The sequence below is a fragment of the Anabrus simplex genome, chromosome 6 (genome assembly GCF_040414725.1).
Source record: "Anabrus simplex isolate iqAnaSimp1 chromosome 6, ASM4041472v1, whole genome shotgun sequence".
NCBI classification, from domain to species: Eukaryota; Metazoa; Arthropoda; class Insecta; order Orthoptera; family Tettigoniidae; genus Anabrus; species Anabrus simplex.
Window position 1 is genome coordinate 269,506,936 of NC_090270.1, and position 17,826 is coordinate 269,524,761.

Here is a 17,826-nt window from a genome sequence, read left to right on the forward strand (position 1 = left end):
TTTCATGCCTTCATTTGTGGCGAAGTTAAGGCTCACGGTCCTCTCTTACACTTAACCATATTTTACTATTTTGTTTTTACAAGTATTCTTTATTACAGGATGGCATCATCGATATATAGAAATGTGATTATGGATATACAGTACATACGATTATTCTATGCATGCCTTGTGTTGTGATAATAGATGCTATTTACCACTCTGTATACTGCATGTTTCTCACTCAGCAATACCCAAAGTCTAAATCCTTTCAAATTGATGATGTGAAATATTTTGATCAGTTCTGCAATTTCAAACAATTCCCGAATGAGAGTAGTAATGACCCTTAATATAACAAGTTACCTTGTAGTCATAAATGGGCGAAGTATTTCAACTCACGTGTCAGCTGATTGTAGTTCAAAGTTATTAAACATGCAGAATACTGTTTTCCTATACCAGGGCTCAATGCAAATGTAGAAAAACTATTTTCATAGATCTCAGCACAATGGTTTGGTAATAGGAACCATTTTAAAATAGTGGATCTGAAAATCCTCTTAATGGTTCAATATAATCTAAAGGAGTTAACATGTGTATCTTTCTACATGCTAGACACGCCCAAACTGCTGAAGGTAACGGAATCTTCAAAAAAGTACCAGCAAGGCATGTAAATTAGTTTCATTGTTTAAAAGAGATATCAAGTAAACACCAGATTTGTGAAGGATGAAGGCGGCATAATATTAACAAAGCCAGAAGAAATAAGAAATAGATGGAGAGAGTATTTTCAGAATTTGCTCAACATGAGAACTAATGACAGTCATTCAATGGACCACCAGGAAAGGCAACTAGTTGATGAAGAAATGGATAAAGAAATTATAATGAATGAAATTGAAATGGCAATAAGATGAATGGAAAAACTGCTGGAATAGATGAAATTTCAGTGGAGATGATAAAGGCAGCTGGAGCTGTAGGCCTGCAGTGGACATATCGAGTTCTCAGGATTGTCTGGGAGAATAAGGAGGTGCCTGAGGATTGGCAAAAAGGAATAATCATCCCAATTTTCAAGAAAGGTGATAAGAAAGTATTGAAGAAATCTACACCAGTAAGAAGGGGACCTGGTAGAACTATGTACAAAAATCCACAAAACCGCAAAGAAAACACTCGGGCATGGTACGAGAAATAGGGTGGAATGAAGAATGTGAGGAAGCTCTCAGGAAGAGATCCAAGAAACGGCGAAGATGGGAATGCTAAAAACAGAGGCAACAGAGGAAAGAAACATCCACAATATTCCATAGGACTAAACAATGCTTTGAAAAAGCTCAGCTGGGATACTACTGAGGGGGAATAATAAGAAACCTGGAGTTTAATAGTTGGAAAGACCTCCCTCACAGAGGCAAAGGAGTTATCCTTTTTAAACAACATTCAGTTTCCAATAAATGGGTCAGCCAATACGATAGATTATCACACAGCATGTGGAGCGAGCCTAAAGATGTGGGAATGTAGCAGCAGTTCATTTTGTGCCTGGTAGGACCATGAAAAGTAAGTGTTGTCTCAATCAGACTGACACATTTGCACACGTCCTTGGTTCCTGGCAGCGGAACGAGACTCTGCGCATCGCGCTAGATATCATCAAATAAGAACCTTCATCATCAGAAGAAACAGATTCACCTTACATAACGAGATCTACAGTTTGGCAGAAAATGGAAGCACTCGAAGGATCAATATGACTGCCTGTAGGATATATATCTGATCCAACCAACCGTTAGCTTTGAATCCTCCGCAAGTCAACCTGACTATATTGATCAGGAAAAGGGAATATATAAGCCCACAATTTCTTTCTTCAAGGAAGCATACAACCTAGAAAAGATTGAAGTCATAGGCTTTCTGATTGGGAGTAGGGACACAATACAGAAAAAAATTGTCTAGTTCTGCCTACCAAAATCTTTTGATGAGTGACATTGTGATTTCTGCCTTAAAATTGTCAATAAGTATTTTAAGAAACCAACTTTGGTGATTTTCTTTATAATCTAATTGAATGTTTTACATTATCTTTCCCATACGTATGTCAAGAATTTTTTTAAATCCAACGTTTATTTTTCTTTCAGTTTAGCCGACTGTGGACAATTTTAATTCCAGTTCAGCTGTTTCACTTACCATCCCTTCATTCTTTCACTCTGTTCAAGATATCTGAACCCATAATAAGCAGCCCACGGGCAGTGAGCGGCTGTGAACTTAACTCTTCTGAGGCTAACAATCTCAGCTGTCTCTCACTGATGTCTAACCGTCGGCGCTTAGCATGATGGAAAGATCTGGCACAAGCATTATCCCAGGTGTTTTTTTTTTTCTAGGGGCTCTACATCGCGCCGACACAGATAGGTCTTATGGCGACGATGGGATAAGAAAGGCCTAGGAGTTGGAAGGAAGCGGCCGTGGCCTTAATTAAGGTACAGCCCCAGCATTTGCCTGGTGTGAAAATGGGAAACCATGGAAAACACTTTGCCTTTTAGGCAGCCTCTAAAGTGAGGAAGTGTTACTATGTAATAAACAGATGCTTGCTGTGGAAGATTTCAACCGGTTTTTGTGGTAATATGGGTAGCTCGATGGTCTCAAACATCATGCTAATAATTCGTATTCTCAGAACACACAGCTTTGCTACTAACACAAAACAATGGCATATTACAGTAATTACATAGCAAAGCAAAGCAAACCAAATCTATATCCATACAAAACATAGGGAAGCGAGAGTAAAGGTTTCCCCTGTATTTAACCTGCGAAGTAGGATACAACGATCAGCTCCATACTCAGCCATTTTTTGCTCCAAGGATTAACCATGATAATGATAATCATTCCTGCTGCAGAGCGAGTAAAACTCAGAGCCTCTTCAGATCTGGCAGTCATCGTCCCATTTCTAATTTTTTAGCCTACCTGAAATGAAATAAAACATATTTTCTGAATAAGCCAAGCCTTTACTGCCTTAATTAGGCAGTTCACATGATTCTTAAACCAATAGTCCTAAAAATTAATATTTAAACAAAAATAATCATCTACAACTGCAACATTTTTTTCAAATAAATTTAATCATCCTCACAACATATATTTTTCACACAAGTAAGTTTCAAGAGTTCCTTCAGATGATATACTGTTCAGAATGTTAGGTAAGAATAAAAGGAAGTTTGCACAAGTTGTAAGTTGATCTTGTGCTGGTATAAAAATGGAAGGAAAAGATCTTGACAGGTTAAAAATAAAATAATTTAGGAGAGGGTTCTACATTCCCAGGGCTCTGTAAAACGTCTTTTAAGTACGCCAAATGGCTGAAACAGTGGTACCACAGTTACTGTTATGAACTGCTCTGAAAATTTCCATCTACTGTGACTTACTGATATCCTTATGCTAGGGTCATACAATATACATCTGGAAGGGGTTTTCCCCACAACTCTCGTTTACAGTTACAACCCAACGTATACATTTGTTAGCCAGGAAGAAATCATTCTAAAAACTGCAGATGAAAATAATAAGCCTAATAATAATTAAAAAACTGCAACAAGATATTCACATGAAATCACAGGGAACCTTAATGCAGCAAAAGGAAGGGATGGAAGAACAGAAGGATTGGCGACAATAAGTATTCTGAAAAAATATGCACACTACTGGTCTTCCTGCCTGACACTTCACCACTATGACAACATGAACAAGCTGGAAGGAGTCATCAAAGACTAACCAACCAAACAGGTAACACCACCATAAAACCGCTATAACTATCAAACAGCTATGTATATATATAAGAAAAAAAGACCATTACATTCCTCAGAAAATCTCTAGCCAACTTCACTGAACTGTCACGCTTTCACTGCATCCCATTATCTTAAAGCTCTATACACAAGGCGAGAAATCATTAAACCCCATGTATGTTACAGGCTTTGCAGGATGGCTGGAATCCAATCAAGGATATTGTTAATGAAAAGTACTAATCACCCTTATGAATGCAAGAACAACAGCACATTACATGTTCGACATATGAGTGCACTCAGCCATGCCAGGAACTACTGCTTGTTTAAATCCGTTGCTCTGTCACCAGGTGCAGTAGTTCCTTTCAACTCTAACATTCCATGGGTTTTTATTTACTGCATTGTTTGTTCGTTCTATTTTATGTAGTTTAGTATAGCATAATATGTAGTGTAGTATTTAGTGCAAGTAATTTAATTTGTTAAAAATATAGATCATTTATGTAGGGCACTGGAGCCTAAGTTAAAGTACAGGATGGAAGGTACCTCTACTCTCAGAATAAAGCCTCTAATAGATATTGGCAGGAGCAATGAATAATGCTAAGTTCCATGGCTGTAGCTTTAAAAATACCCCCCCATCCAAGGCACTACAGCCCTTGAAGGGTCTTGGCCTACCAAGTGACTGATGCTGAGCCTGAAGGCCTGCAGATTACGAGATGTCGTGTGTTCAGCACGAAGAATCCTCTCAGCTGTTATTCTTGGCTTTCGAGACCGGAGATTTAATAATAGTTTTCATGAAAATGGCTGTTCTACACTGTAAAATAGTACTGCTACTGGTACAAGCCCGCTCGCACAGGTGTCAGACAGCTGTGGTGTGTCCAGCTGGCTTGTGGCCAAGTGCCTGCGTCACGTGTAAACAACAACACATTGCCTAGTGACGTTTTCCCCGTCTCACCACTTCTCAGCCCCTACGATGGTCATCCAACTGGTGTCCACCTGAGCTCGTGCAAGACACATGACACTGGTCGCAATGTTGCAAGATGTAATTAGATGAATTACCCAGTATTTCAGGCTTTATTTCTGGCTAAGCATTCACAACAAAATAGACTGACATGCCATTGTTAATGATATAGATGTTGATTCCCATAGGGAATCAGGAATATTTGTCCCGAATAAGTAAATTTGGCAGGTTTGCTATTTACCAACTGATGAGCTCAACTTAGCACACTCGAGCGAAATGCTTGGCAACCAGGAATGAGTTAGCTGGGCGGGGGAAATTTATAATGTCCAATAACGGATCAATTATAATTATGCCAATTTTAAGGCAACTTCTACCTTTCCCTCTGTACATTCATTTGCCTTGTGTTCCAAACCATTAAGTGTGGAAGATCAATGCAAACACTTCACAATATATATTTCTCCCTGGCGTAATTGGTGCTTTATCCAAGAAAAGTGTCATATCGTCAACCGGGCTAGAGACGGATGCTTTTTACTAACTTTTTTTACTCTCCCCTCATCAGGGAGCATTGTTGGTAAACTCCGAATGTACTTACAGATGATAAATAACAGGACATATATTGCAGGTTATAGTACAATTTCCTGTTGCTATTAATTTACTGGCAAAAATTATTTTAAATGGTGACCGACTCTATCTGGCAAATGGGCTTGAGTTGACCACCCATTTGAAATACATATTAACACTGCTCTTGCAATTTCCGGCTGGTTTCAGCCATACTATCGTACAGATTGTATTTTTTGTTTGTTTTCTTTGTTTTTTTAAGACTTTCAACTTTATTTTTAATACAATCTTAGTTTACATATAAGCCCTGGAAATGTACAGAAAAAATGAAACAACTTTTTCTTTCACAATACTATGGCGTGTCCAGCTTACATTCAGTGATATTGCAGTGTGTTAGACAGGGAATTAATATTCAAAACTAAGACCTAATTTTTGCTACTCTGCAACAAATTTTATTACAGCATTTAGCAATTCACCTGGAACAGAAAACATTACAAGTATTTTACAAATGTTTCTAAACTCAGCAGTTGACAATTTATATTTGATTCATAAATAAGGTTGCCAAAATACACGTGTTTAAAAATGAGTGAAATACAATGAAAACTGGTGGTGTGTTGTCGGCTACTGCTGGTACAACTGTCGATACTGTTTCATACACATTTGTATGTAATTTCGTTAAATGTTGAAACTTTGGCAGTTTGAACATGTGGTTAGTCGATATGCAGACCAGGTGGCTGATTCAGTACCAGAATTGAATTTATTTGCATAATTCCATCTTATAAGAAACAGTAATTAGTGCTACCGTTCCTAGCTAACAACTCCAAGAACCCTTTATAACAATTATGACCATATAGGATAAGCTGTTGCCTACGAAATATACAAGGCCGGGAATTTCTGAGCATAAAAACCGTCCCCAACCAGGTTTGCAGTATTGCCGCCAGATGTCTCGACATTGTGCTATGGTCTGAATTTGCTGTAGTGTATTAACATATGGAGAAAAGTGTTTTTTACACGTTTACGTATAGATTTCACTTATTGTTAGTGTTTAAATGAACTCCAAGTAGATTTCATATACACTATAAAATATGTTATATCATACTGTAAGTCCAATCTGTCAAAGAAAGGAGAACATTGGAGTTTTCAATCGTTTCCTGCCGATCCAGTTTTAAAGGAGAAGTGGAGAATTGCTATGTCCAAACAGGGGGGCAAATTAGGTTCCCTTTGGTCGTCTGGGATGTCATCCAGATTCTGTAATTTACATTATAAATACTGAGACTTCAGTTTATGGGCTACAGATTCGTTATCACTTCGCTGCCTCCGACTTCCGCATCAAAAGACTCTTAAGAATTATGTCGGCTTTTCGAATGGAGAAGCTGGAATACCTTCCCTCATTAAAGAAAGACTCCATTATGAAGCCATTTAACATGTGTGGAGGAAACGTTAGGATCCCTTATCATAGATGAAATGGCTATCAAGCCCAGAGTACACTATAATCGCAATCTTGACGAACAACAGTTTTGGAATTACTTGATGAGACGCTCTAATGTAAGCTAACTAATCAATTCACGATTATTGTATTTTCTTTTAATAGGCCTAAGATATCTGCAAGTTTTATATTATCTTAGACGCTAATGATATTAAGAATGACACCGAGCCTTTTCAGAGAAACCTGTCACTCTGGAGTTGTCTTCCTTGGCCATGATAGGTGGTTATCTTGTTCGAGTTGCGGAAGGAAATTCCAACTGTGAATCATGCTTGGGACAGATATCCTCGGCCACTGCTGACAGTCCGCTGATGTGCCTCATTAGGATGAAAGATCGTGGAGCATTACGCTACCCTTCAAAATATGTTGAATTTTATGTGTCACTTCTTACGTTATCTGGGCAATACGAATTTAGTTTAAAAACCGTAACGTTTTTGATGTTCCAAATTTCATTGAGGAATTCAAATGTGACGAGTGTGATCAGAGAGCACTGACTGTAACTCTCATTACAAAACTTTTAAAAGCAATACACGACAATGAAGCTCATAAAATTACAGATGCTCTTGACTTGGAAGAGAACTTTAGCACAAAGCATTGAAATTGCAAGATCTTAAAAATGTGAGTGAGACGAGCAGTGATCATTATAAGTCATTTTATTGTATTGCTTTTATTATTTATTGCACTTGACTTCGCCTAATATAATTCCAAATATAACTTAAATGTGCTTTGTTTTACATCCAATCACTCTAAATCACATTTAGGTGGTCCTAACGACATTATTTGTCGTGTTTTACGTCTTTAAAAACCAACATGACCTATTAATTAAATGTATTTTGCACGAACAGCATAGTACATTGTCGAGACACCTGGCGGACGTTCGTAAAACTACGTGCGACCCGCATTTCTATTCGGTCCACTACCCGGCCTTGTATATCTCGTAGGCAACGGATAAGCACAACCATGTTGTATTATTAAAAGTTGGACAGACTTATATCAGCATTTCCAAGGTTAAATATTTTTAATTCCTAATAACATGTTTCCATGAGGTGGGAGTGGCCAACAATATGCAAGTGTTGAGTGAAGCCTATGCTTCAACTGTATGTGCTTAAACCGGGTCATGGATACATGAAAATAATAATATAAATGTTTGATTCTAATTACAACGAAGATTGACTCTAGACACCCTGGCTGACTCAAGGCTGGTTCAAAAAGTCAATATAGGAAAATACAGAACCTTTTACGGTCAAATTTATCAACACACTAGGCCGGTTGATGGTACAAGGTTTTTTATACCATGTGGAACAATCTCACAGAATGTATCGGTACTGCAATGTAATGTGGGAGTGATAAAACTATTCAACAGACATTGAAACTGTAGCTATGGATGAATTATCCCATAAACCATATGTAATATTATTCAGTCTAATGAGGAAAAAAATTATTTATAATATTGTAAAATTGTGTAAGAAAGAAAAGGATAGGGGTTCCTAATTCCATTCAGTAAGGCTACTAAACATGTATAGAAGTTCTAGGGAGGAGACTGTGAATGTGAAATACATCCATCACAATTGTGAGGAAGCAGAGAAAATGCGGAAAGAGAGCAACATCACCCAGGCAGATCATGAAATCAAGGAGGAGAGCTGATATTGATGTTTGGACAATTCAACAATTTGACCCTTCGGAGCAACTGTACCATGTTGTTAGAGAAGACATACATTTCACTGGAAAAAATATTTACATTTTGGAGGATTTAAATAAAGGTGTGCGAATAGCTGTTAATTGGTAGAATGTCATGACATTGCCATGCAACTTATCTGACAAGGAAGGGTACCCAACTGTTGTGGCTGACTTTTGAACGAGATCAGTTTATTTAAGTTTTAGAACATAAGAAATGACGTTTGGTGCAATATGATGTGCTATGGACTGCTGTAAGTGGAAGGAGGGGGAGGGGAGTTTGGAGCGCAAAGAAAGGAGTAGATGCAGAACCGGTCTGCTAGTTATGTATTAGAGGTGAATGTGACCAGTTGTATGCATACGCTGTTACAAAATGAAATCAGCTGTGGTCGTTAAGTTGTTAGTAGAATTCTTCGGTATATCGGAGGAAAAGCCAACTAGGGCAGATCGCATCATTTTCGAACAATTTGAAAAACAGCTGCTTGATGAAGACGTTCTTGGTGAAGAGTATAGTTTATGGCAGATGAAGACATCACCTATGAAGATGATATTCTTCTTCTTCTTTTATGACCACATAGGATCACTTTAGTCAGTCCGTCGTTCAGGTCTCTTTGAAGGGATTGTTCGGGCTTTGCGGTCCTCCCAGTACTTCTTCAGACGCTCCGATCTTCGTGCCCTTTCCTCAGTTGAAAATGTGCGTGTTGTTGGTTTGTTTTGTGTAAGGGTAAAGCGGAGGTTTGTATTCTTGAGTTTTGTATTCAATTTTATCTTATTTTTGGTGTCTTCTGTTGTAAGGCCTATTTCCTTCAGATCCTCTCTTACTTCTCTGATCCATTTACATCCTGTTGTGGTATTTTTTGAGACGAGATTGTGTTGTACTAGTTGTTTCAGAAGTCTCGAGTCCTGCATCCTCATGATATGTCCAAAGAATCGCAGTCTCCTCTTACGCATAGTATCTGTAATGGGTTCTAGCTCTTTGTACACGACTTTGTTAGGTATTAACCGCCACTGTCCATCTTTCTGATATTTTTTGTTGATACAGGTTCTTCCAATCCTCCTTTCAATTTTCTGAAGTCTGTCAGTCTTTGATTGTTTATTCAGGTAAAAGAGTGTTTCTGCTGCATATATAGCTTCCGGTTTTATAACTGTGTTGTAGTGTTTTATTTTTGTATTTATTGATAGACATTTCTTTTTGTAGATATCCCATGTTAATTTTTGTGCTTTAGCTAATCTATTTGTTCTTACTTGGATTGAGATTTTTTCATTTAAGTTATGTGTTATTACTTCTCCAAGATATTTAAACTGAGTTACTATTTTGATTTTATTACCATTTATGGTGACTTCTTTTAGCTGTGTTGGTTTTTGGGGCATAATTTCTGTTTTTTCAAATGATATTTTGAGGCCAATTTTATTTGCAATGTTTTGAAGTTCTGATATCTGGGTTTTTGCTTCTTTTATGTCCACTGCTAGTAATGCTAAATCGTCAGCAAAACCCAGGCAATTTGTTTTGATTTTTCGGCCAATCTTTATTTTGGGGGGACATTTTCTAAACCATTCCCTCATTACCATTTCTAGAGCAAAGTTAAATAATAGTGGTGAGAGCCCATCTCCCTGCCGTAGTCCAGTTTTAATTTCAAATGTCTCTGATGTTTCACCCCTAAACTTCACTTTTGACTTGGTATTGGTGAGAGTCAATTTTATCATGTTTATTAATTTGGGGTGTAGTCCAAGGTGTCTTAAAATTTTAAACAGAGATTCTCTATGGATGCAATCATAAGCTTTCTTGAAATTTACAAATGTTATCACCATATCTCTGTTTCTTCTCCTGTTATAGTCCATTATCAACTTAAGACTCATGATCTGATCAGGACAGCTCCTCCAGGGTCTGAAACCTCCTTGATATTCTCCTAGTTCTTTCTCAAGTTGTAAACTTATCCTATTAAGGATGATTATTGAAAATATTTTGTATGTTATGTCTAGGAGCGAGATTCCCCTGTAGTTATTAGGGTCGGTTTTGTCCCCTTTTTTTTGCAGAGGATGAATGAGGGCTGTTGTCCAGTGTTCTGGTAGTTCTTCTTTAATCCAGATAGAGACAAGTTGTTGATGGAGGGCAACTTTTGCTGAGGTTCCTGCATATTTCCAGATTTCTGCAAAGGTCTGATCTTCTCCTGGCACTTTGTAGTTTTTTAATTTATTCAGAGCTTGGTAGACTTCCTTTATTGTGGGTGGATTGATGTTTTCTGGTGATGTTTTTATCGGGGTGTTGGTGTCCAAATGAAGGAGTTCTGTAGGTTCCTCACAATTCAAAAGCTTGTTGAAATGTTTAGCCAGAATTTCTGCATTGTCTTTATTGTTATGGGCCAGCTTACCATCTTCATCCTTCATCAGTAGGGTCGGGGGTTCATATTTTTGGAGCTGCTTTCTGAAGGTTTTGTAGTAGTCCCTTGATTTAGTTTTACTGAACTGTTCTTCAATTAACTGCAGGGTGTCTTTATGATGTTGTCTTTTTATTCTTCTTAAGACTTGGGTAGTTTCTTTTCTCAGTTTTACTAGCTTTTGATAGGATATTTCTGTCTTTTGGGACTGATGTAATAGCCATGCCTGATGTCTTTTCTCCACTGTTTCATCACATTCACTGTTCCACCATTGGTGTTTTTTACGTGGTTTAATTGGAGCTAGGTCTTCTGCAATTTGTTTAAGGTTGTGTACTAAGTCTTCAAGTTTGTCTGTGATTTTTATTTTTTCAGTTGCTTTCTGGTAATTTTTGTTGTTGATTAGCTGGGTAGGATCTATTTTTCTTTTAGTTTTAAGGGCTTGCTTTTGTTGTCTCCTCTGGGGAGTGAGTTTAATTTTAATTTTAACTACGTAGTGATCTGAACCTGTGTCTATTCCTCAGAGGACTTTGCCGTTATAGATCTCTTTGTGGTGGTATTTGTCCATGCAGACGTGGTCCAGTTGCCATTCTCCTTTAGTGTAGTCAGGGTGTTTCCATGTTTTGAGTTTTTGATATTAATAGTGATTTTGGGGATGATCCAGCGATACAGCTAGAAAATGGGACTACTTCAGAAAGGGCTCCAGCATAATGTGGCAGTGAGGAGAACAGTGGTTCCTCGTATTTTCAATCACTACCAAAGAGGAATAGAATAATATTTCCTGAAGGTTACTTGGCTGCTGCTTACAAAATTGTACGAAGCAACCAAGAGGAAATGATCCTCCACAATGGTGGCCTCCTGGAGTAGCCCTAGACATGTCCCCTAAAGTCAAATTCACCACTGTAATGGCACAAAAAAGACAAATAAAAAGAGACAGTTTTGCAAAACTTTGGAAATACACTGAGACGACATGGCAGAAACAGGAAGGTGCTACATGAAAGAATAAACAGTGAGGTACATGATCAGTTCATTGCAATGCAAAACCAACATGGAATTATACGCAATAGAATGCTACGAATCTGAGCAATGTCTTTTAAAGCACATATTGATCCAAACACCACCTTAACATTCAAACCTTCCAAATCATGGCTGCAGCGGTTCAAGAGGAAAAGCAAGATTATTTTTCTCAAGATCAAGCATAAATTTGGCAGCAGATTTTTTTGTGATACCACTGATATAGAAGAGAAACCTAATGAGTTTGTTATGGAAGTAAGGCATTTCATCGAAGAATATAATTTTACACCACTCTCAGTATGAAGTACATAATTCTAGAAAATGAATCTTACAAATCTTACCACGAACTGCATATGATATATATATATATATATAGTGTTCACTGCCAATGCTGGGGACCTGCAAATCCGTGTCTAGAAATATTTACATTTACAGGAAAATATTACAAGGAAAAATGGGACTAAGGGAAAAAAGACCACTACCTAAACAATATAACTTCTTATGCTGTAATTAAAAAAAAAAATATCCTCCTCCACCACAAAATATGTTATCTAGGAAGCTGGATATTACAATGTTACAAAGGAGAAAAGACATCATTCAAGGCATCATTAAAGAACCAGACCCTGATCCAGATGGTACACTCCTCTGGTTGGAGACAACTCTAATGGAAGCAATAGAACGCATCAAACCTAAATTCATGAAGATCTAAACAATGGTTGAATGCAACTTGTTATAAGGCTAGAAGATCCGCTCAGCATGTCTTACGTAAAACTTTGATGATAAACATAGTGGAATCGAAACCCGGATATGAATACAAGAGGAAGACATACAAAGAAATCCTCAAGGTCGAGAGGAGCAAATATCTCAAAGCACAAGAGAGGACACTATTGGAACAGGCCACGGAAATGCCATATAAAGCCCTCCAACTGGAGGCACCAAAGTTTTCCAGAGAAATGCCCATAGAGAGGTGGACAACGCACTTCAAGTCTATGCTACAGGCCAAGGCCATCTGTCACTTGGACTACATTAAACACTGCAATAAATATAGAACCCTTTACAATCGAAGAAGTAAATTAAGTAATTAACCAGTTAAAAAATGGCAAAGCAAGTGGACCAGATGGCACTTTTAATGAATGCCTGAAGGAAAGTAGTACATTTCTCGTTGGTACCTGGACAGTCTTAGTTAACCAATGCATTGGGCAGACTAAGATACCAGAGAAATGCAGATATTCTATCATCAAACTACTATACAAGGAGAAAGGCAAGACGAATGATCCAAATTTGTAACTTGGGATAGCTTTGGAGAATATAGGGCTTAAACTCCTGTTCACTCTAAAACTTAGCCGACTAACAACTGTAACGAACTCAATGATATCTGATGATCAACTTGGTTTCTGGAAAGGGCGCTCAAACCACTCGTGCTATCCAGTGCCTAATGGGAAATATTACCGAAGTTCTCTGTTTTCCAAGAGGAAAACTTGTTTATAGACTATGCTAAAGCAATTGACTCATTAAACCGGACTGTGCTAATAAATAAACTGGAGCAACTTATAGGTCAGGATCACTACCTATTATTTATTTACTTATTTTAATTTTTTAGCCAACATAGGACTATTCAGTCAGGCTCATGGAGGTTTTCCTTCTTTTTGTCAGCCCAATACTGTTTCATCTTTTCTGAACATAATTTTCTTTCTGCTTTTGGAATCACTCGTCTTATTCTCTGTTTGTTGATTTTCGTCTGTAGTCTAGTGTGTTTGTCTTTCAATATGCTGAGTGTATTTGTTTCGTATTTTAAATCCTCTATTGTAATATGCAACTCTCTCATGTCTTATTTAAGTTCTGTGATCCATCTAATACTATCCTTAATTTTACATATTTTTAAAAATTATTTTTCTACTTATTCTATTTTCTGGCAACTGTATTAGATGCCCTAAGAATGATATTCGTTTATTTTTTTTTTTTTTTTTTTGTTTTACATAGTGCTAGACACGGGTTATATTTCTTTATAAACTGTTTCATTGGAAGCTAGTCTCCAGACTTCGTTTACTTGATAATTTTTATTTAAACAGGTTCTCACTATTCTCCTTTCTAACTTGAGTACTCTATCTATTGCAACTGTGTTTGTTGTTTTGAATAATGTTTCACATGTATATGTAATTTGTGGCTTGGTGACTGTTTTGTAGTGTTTCATTTTGGTTGCTATTGAGAGACAATTTTATTATATGTATTCTTGGTAACATGGTATGCTGTAACCAGTTTACCTATTCTATTTTGCCATGCTGGTTTCTCATTCAGGTTATGTGTGATCATTTCACCTAAATATTTAAATTTTTCTACAATTTTTATTTCTTGGTCTCCAAGCTTAATTTTGTTTGCAAGCAGAAGTTGAGTTAATTTCTGTTTTAACAAATGAAATTTTCAAACCAATATTCTGAGCTATTTCCTGTAAAGATTTTATTTGTTTTGTTTCCTGAATATCATTGGCCAAAAGAGCTAGATCATCAGAAAATCCTAGACAGTTTAAATGTATGTTATCCTTCTGGGTTGCAATTTTTATATTTTTCGAGTTGTTCTTGTACCATTCCCTCATAACATAATCTAGTGAACAGATAAAAGAAGAGGTGACAATCCGTCACCCTGTCTTAAACCAGTTGTTACCAAGAATGGTTCAGCAAGTTCTCCTCTGAACTTAATTTTAGAAATTGTATCAGAGAAGTGCAATCAATATGATTAGCTTTGGGTGAAGTCCGAAATGTCGTAAAATTTTTAATAATAATGGTCTGTGGATGGAGTCGTAAGCTTCGTCTTGAAATCTATAAACGTTATTGAAAGGGGCTTGTTTCGTTTTCTGTAATATGCCGTGACTAGCTTCAAAGTTATTTGTTCAGAGCAGCTTCTCCAAGGTCTGAAGCCTCCCTGGTAGTCACCTAAATCTTGATCAAGTTGTTCTTTGATCCAATTATATAGTATCATAAAGAAAATCTTACACGTGCAGTCAAGGATAGAAATACCTCTATACTGTAGTTATTTGGGTTACTTCTTTCAACTTTCTTATGAATTGGATTAATTGTAGCTGTTGTCCATTGTTCTAGGAATTTTTCTGATATCCAAATCTTCTGTAATATCATATGGAGGGATGTCTGAGTTGCACAGCCGGCATATATCCACATCTCACATAGGATCACTACCTATGCAGGATAATTCATGCATTATTATAGAAAAATTTTACTTACATTGATGACGACCTGTCTAGATCAGAGGCAATTGAGCAGATGCCATGAGTGTTGCAGGGAGGTCATTTAAGTCCGACATTGTTCAACATTGCCACAAAATTATAAATAAATTAATTAATTTCCCTATCCACTCCTTACTTTACATGGCCTGCCTGCTTCCTCCAGCAAGTCAGTGCTTGTTCTACATCAGACATTAGAGACTTAGTTCTTTGCCTGAGGTCCTAAGTCAACTTAAAGACATCATATTATGACAAGAAGATCATAACCATAATTTTTGTCATTACATGTATTTTAATGTTATAATTATTTCTGCAACATTGTCTTTGTCTGATATACATATGTTTTAGTTATCACATAATCTGTTGAATTTTTATTTGGCTGAAGATGGCCACTAAGTGGCTGAAACTAGTCCCAACACTGATGTAATATTATTTACTTGATATACTGTATTGAGAAGGTGGATCCTCTTGTCAATTTATTTCCTATAATTGCCATAAGAAACGTCGCTGAATCAGTCGTCAGTGAAAATATCTCTGTCTATATATAGGGATATACTTTTTATCTATTTGGGGGATTCTCACTCACCCGGTCGCCAAGCACTTTGCTGTAATGTGGCCAGCGCATGTTTTTGCACACCATTTCATGGCATTGGAACAACGCACTGAGCACTAATCAGGTGACCACTTGACTAAAATGAGCCTTATGCTGATAAAGCTCTCAGCAGACTGCATAGGAGGGGGGGAGCTTGTGGCGCCGAGAAGCAGCCGTGCCCCCTGGTACATGAACTCAGGACGGCAATTCCCTCCGAGGATCGAACTGGAAGGAACGTAGGAGGAATTGCTGTAACCTGATATATTAGGGCTAACAAGCATAAGAAGCTGAAACTCAGTACTCATAGACAAGTACAGTTAGGTATAGTAAAAACGAAATTGTTATACAATTCATAATTCACATAATTGAGAGTTGTAGTTGAAGAGTAATATTTTAACCCATGAGGAAATCTTGAGCAAGAGAAGTTGTCACAAGGCTAGAGTCACAAGCATGAGGATATGAGTCATGTTCACCCAGTACATAGGTCAGACCGCTAGCAATATTAAGATGCACAGGAAACATACAGAGGATGCGGGCCTCTGATTGGTCAGAAGCATGGAAGTTTCTATGATACATCAGATAGAATATTCCAAAAGCTTCAAGAACAACTGGGTGGGGCCGTTAAGGCTATATAAAACCCCAGTAAACCCCTGTTCAGGGCCTTCTGTAGACATTCGCAGAGCAGTGTAGTGAGGACCCTTGTCAGTCGACAGGGTGATTATGCAATCAATAATCATAATAAGAGTTTATGTACTTAGTAGCCAAGTACGACGGCTTGCTGGACAACTTCTAGCTTAAGACTCATCATATTAGAGTCATAACTTCTGTACATATTGTACATAAGTTGTTCATACTTCAGTTGGAAATAGTAAACTCATCGTGGGATTCTACTCCGTTTGTTATCCTTTTTCTCTGCACCTTAGTTGAAACTTCCCAACTCTAATGTTCCATCCGCTCGGGAACGATCCAATCTACCAAGCAACCTGAAATTCTCCTACAAAGTCTTAATCATGTCTGTCACGACAAAGCGCATAAAGTTAATATGTTTAATGTTAATTTAGTTAGTAATTTATTTAAATTCATTTTTAATTCTATTAATTTATGTAGTTTTAACTATTTTAAGTATCTTAGTATTTTATTCAAGATTTTAATTAGTATGTGGTTAAGTGTAAGAGTACCTCGAGCCCTAACTTTGCTACTGTAAAAAGGCACTAATGGATAAATAGGCCCTAAATAAAGATTTTTTAGCAAACAGATGCCACGACGTCAGAATGGATGAATTCAGGTTACGAAATGTAGCATACCATAACGTGCTTGGTGGTCCATGGATACCATTACAACATGTGCCATAGAAAGTATGGGGCGTGTTTTTTAGTAAGGTCCGTTTGAAAATAAGTACACAGCGAAAGGTTATTTAAAAAAAGTAAAGTTATTTTCAGAAAGTACATACTTCACTTTTTTCAACATAGTTGCCAAGTTTGTTCAAACACTTATCATATCTCGTAACCAATTTTAAAATACCCTCTTCATAGAAACTTGCCGCCTGTTCTGATAACCAAGAGTTCACTGCCGTTTTCATGTCGTCGTCATCATTGTAATGGTTGCCACTAAGGTGATGTTTGAAGTGGAGGAACAGATGGTAATCGCTCGGCACAAGATCAGGACTGTAGGGTGGGTAGTCTAAAACTTCCCAGCCAAAACTAACCAATAAATCGCGGGTCTGACCTGCAGTGTGAGGTCTTGCATTGCCATGGAGAAGGACAATTCCCCTTGTCAGCATGCCGCGTCTTTTGTTTTGAATCACTCTGCGTAGCTTTCTCAGGGTTTGGCAGTAATGCTTCTGCATTGATAGTGGTTCCTCGTTGCATGAAGTCGACCAACAAAACACCGACCCCATGATTTTGCGCTGGAGCAGAGTCTGTTTGGCCTTCACCTTTACAGGCGAGTGTGTGCGTCTCCATTCCATGCTCTGTTGCTTTGATACGGGCGTGATATGCGAAACCCATGTTTCATCTCCAGTTACGATCTGACTGAAGAAGCCGGCACCTTCTTCGTCATGAACAAGTCAAGAACTTCATCGCACACTCAAATCTTTGGATTTTGTGGTCCTCTGTTAGGAGTTCTGGGACCCAATGGGAGCACAGTTTCCTAAACTTTAGGTGTTTAGAAACAATGTTGTAAAGCACAGATCTCGACATGTCAGGAAATTTGTTTGAGAGACCTGTTATTGTGAAGTGCCTGTTCT

At 37.6% G+C, this 17,826-nt stretch overlaps 1 protein-coding gene across 3 annotated transcripts in view; it reads right to left on the bottom strand.

Moving 5' to 3' along the window:
- The window catches only part of LOC136876440 (replication factor C subunit 1), a 42,641-nt gene that overhangs the window by 19,195 nt on the left and 5,620 nt on the right, over positions 1-17,826 (bottom strand). Inside the window, exon 2 of one of the 3 annotated variants that reach the window (XM_068228438.1) lies at positions 2,742-2,898. The exons of 1 other annotated variant lie outside the window; for it this stretch is intronic. In XM_068228438.1, coding sequence (XP_068084539.1) covers positions 2,895-2,898 — 4 coding nt within the window. In that variant the 3' untranslated portion in view covers positions 2,742-2,894. The remainder of the gene's footprint in view (positions 1-2,741; positions 2,899-17,826) is intronic. One more of the 3 variants, XM_068228437.1, reaches the window with a different exon arrangement.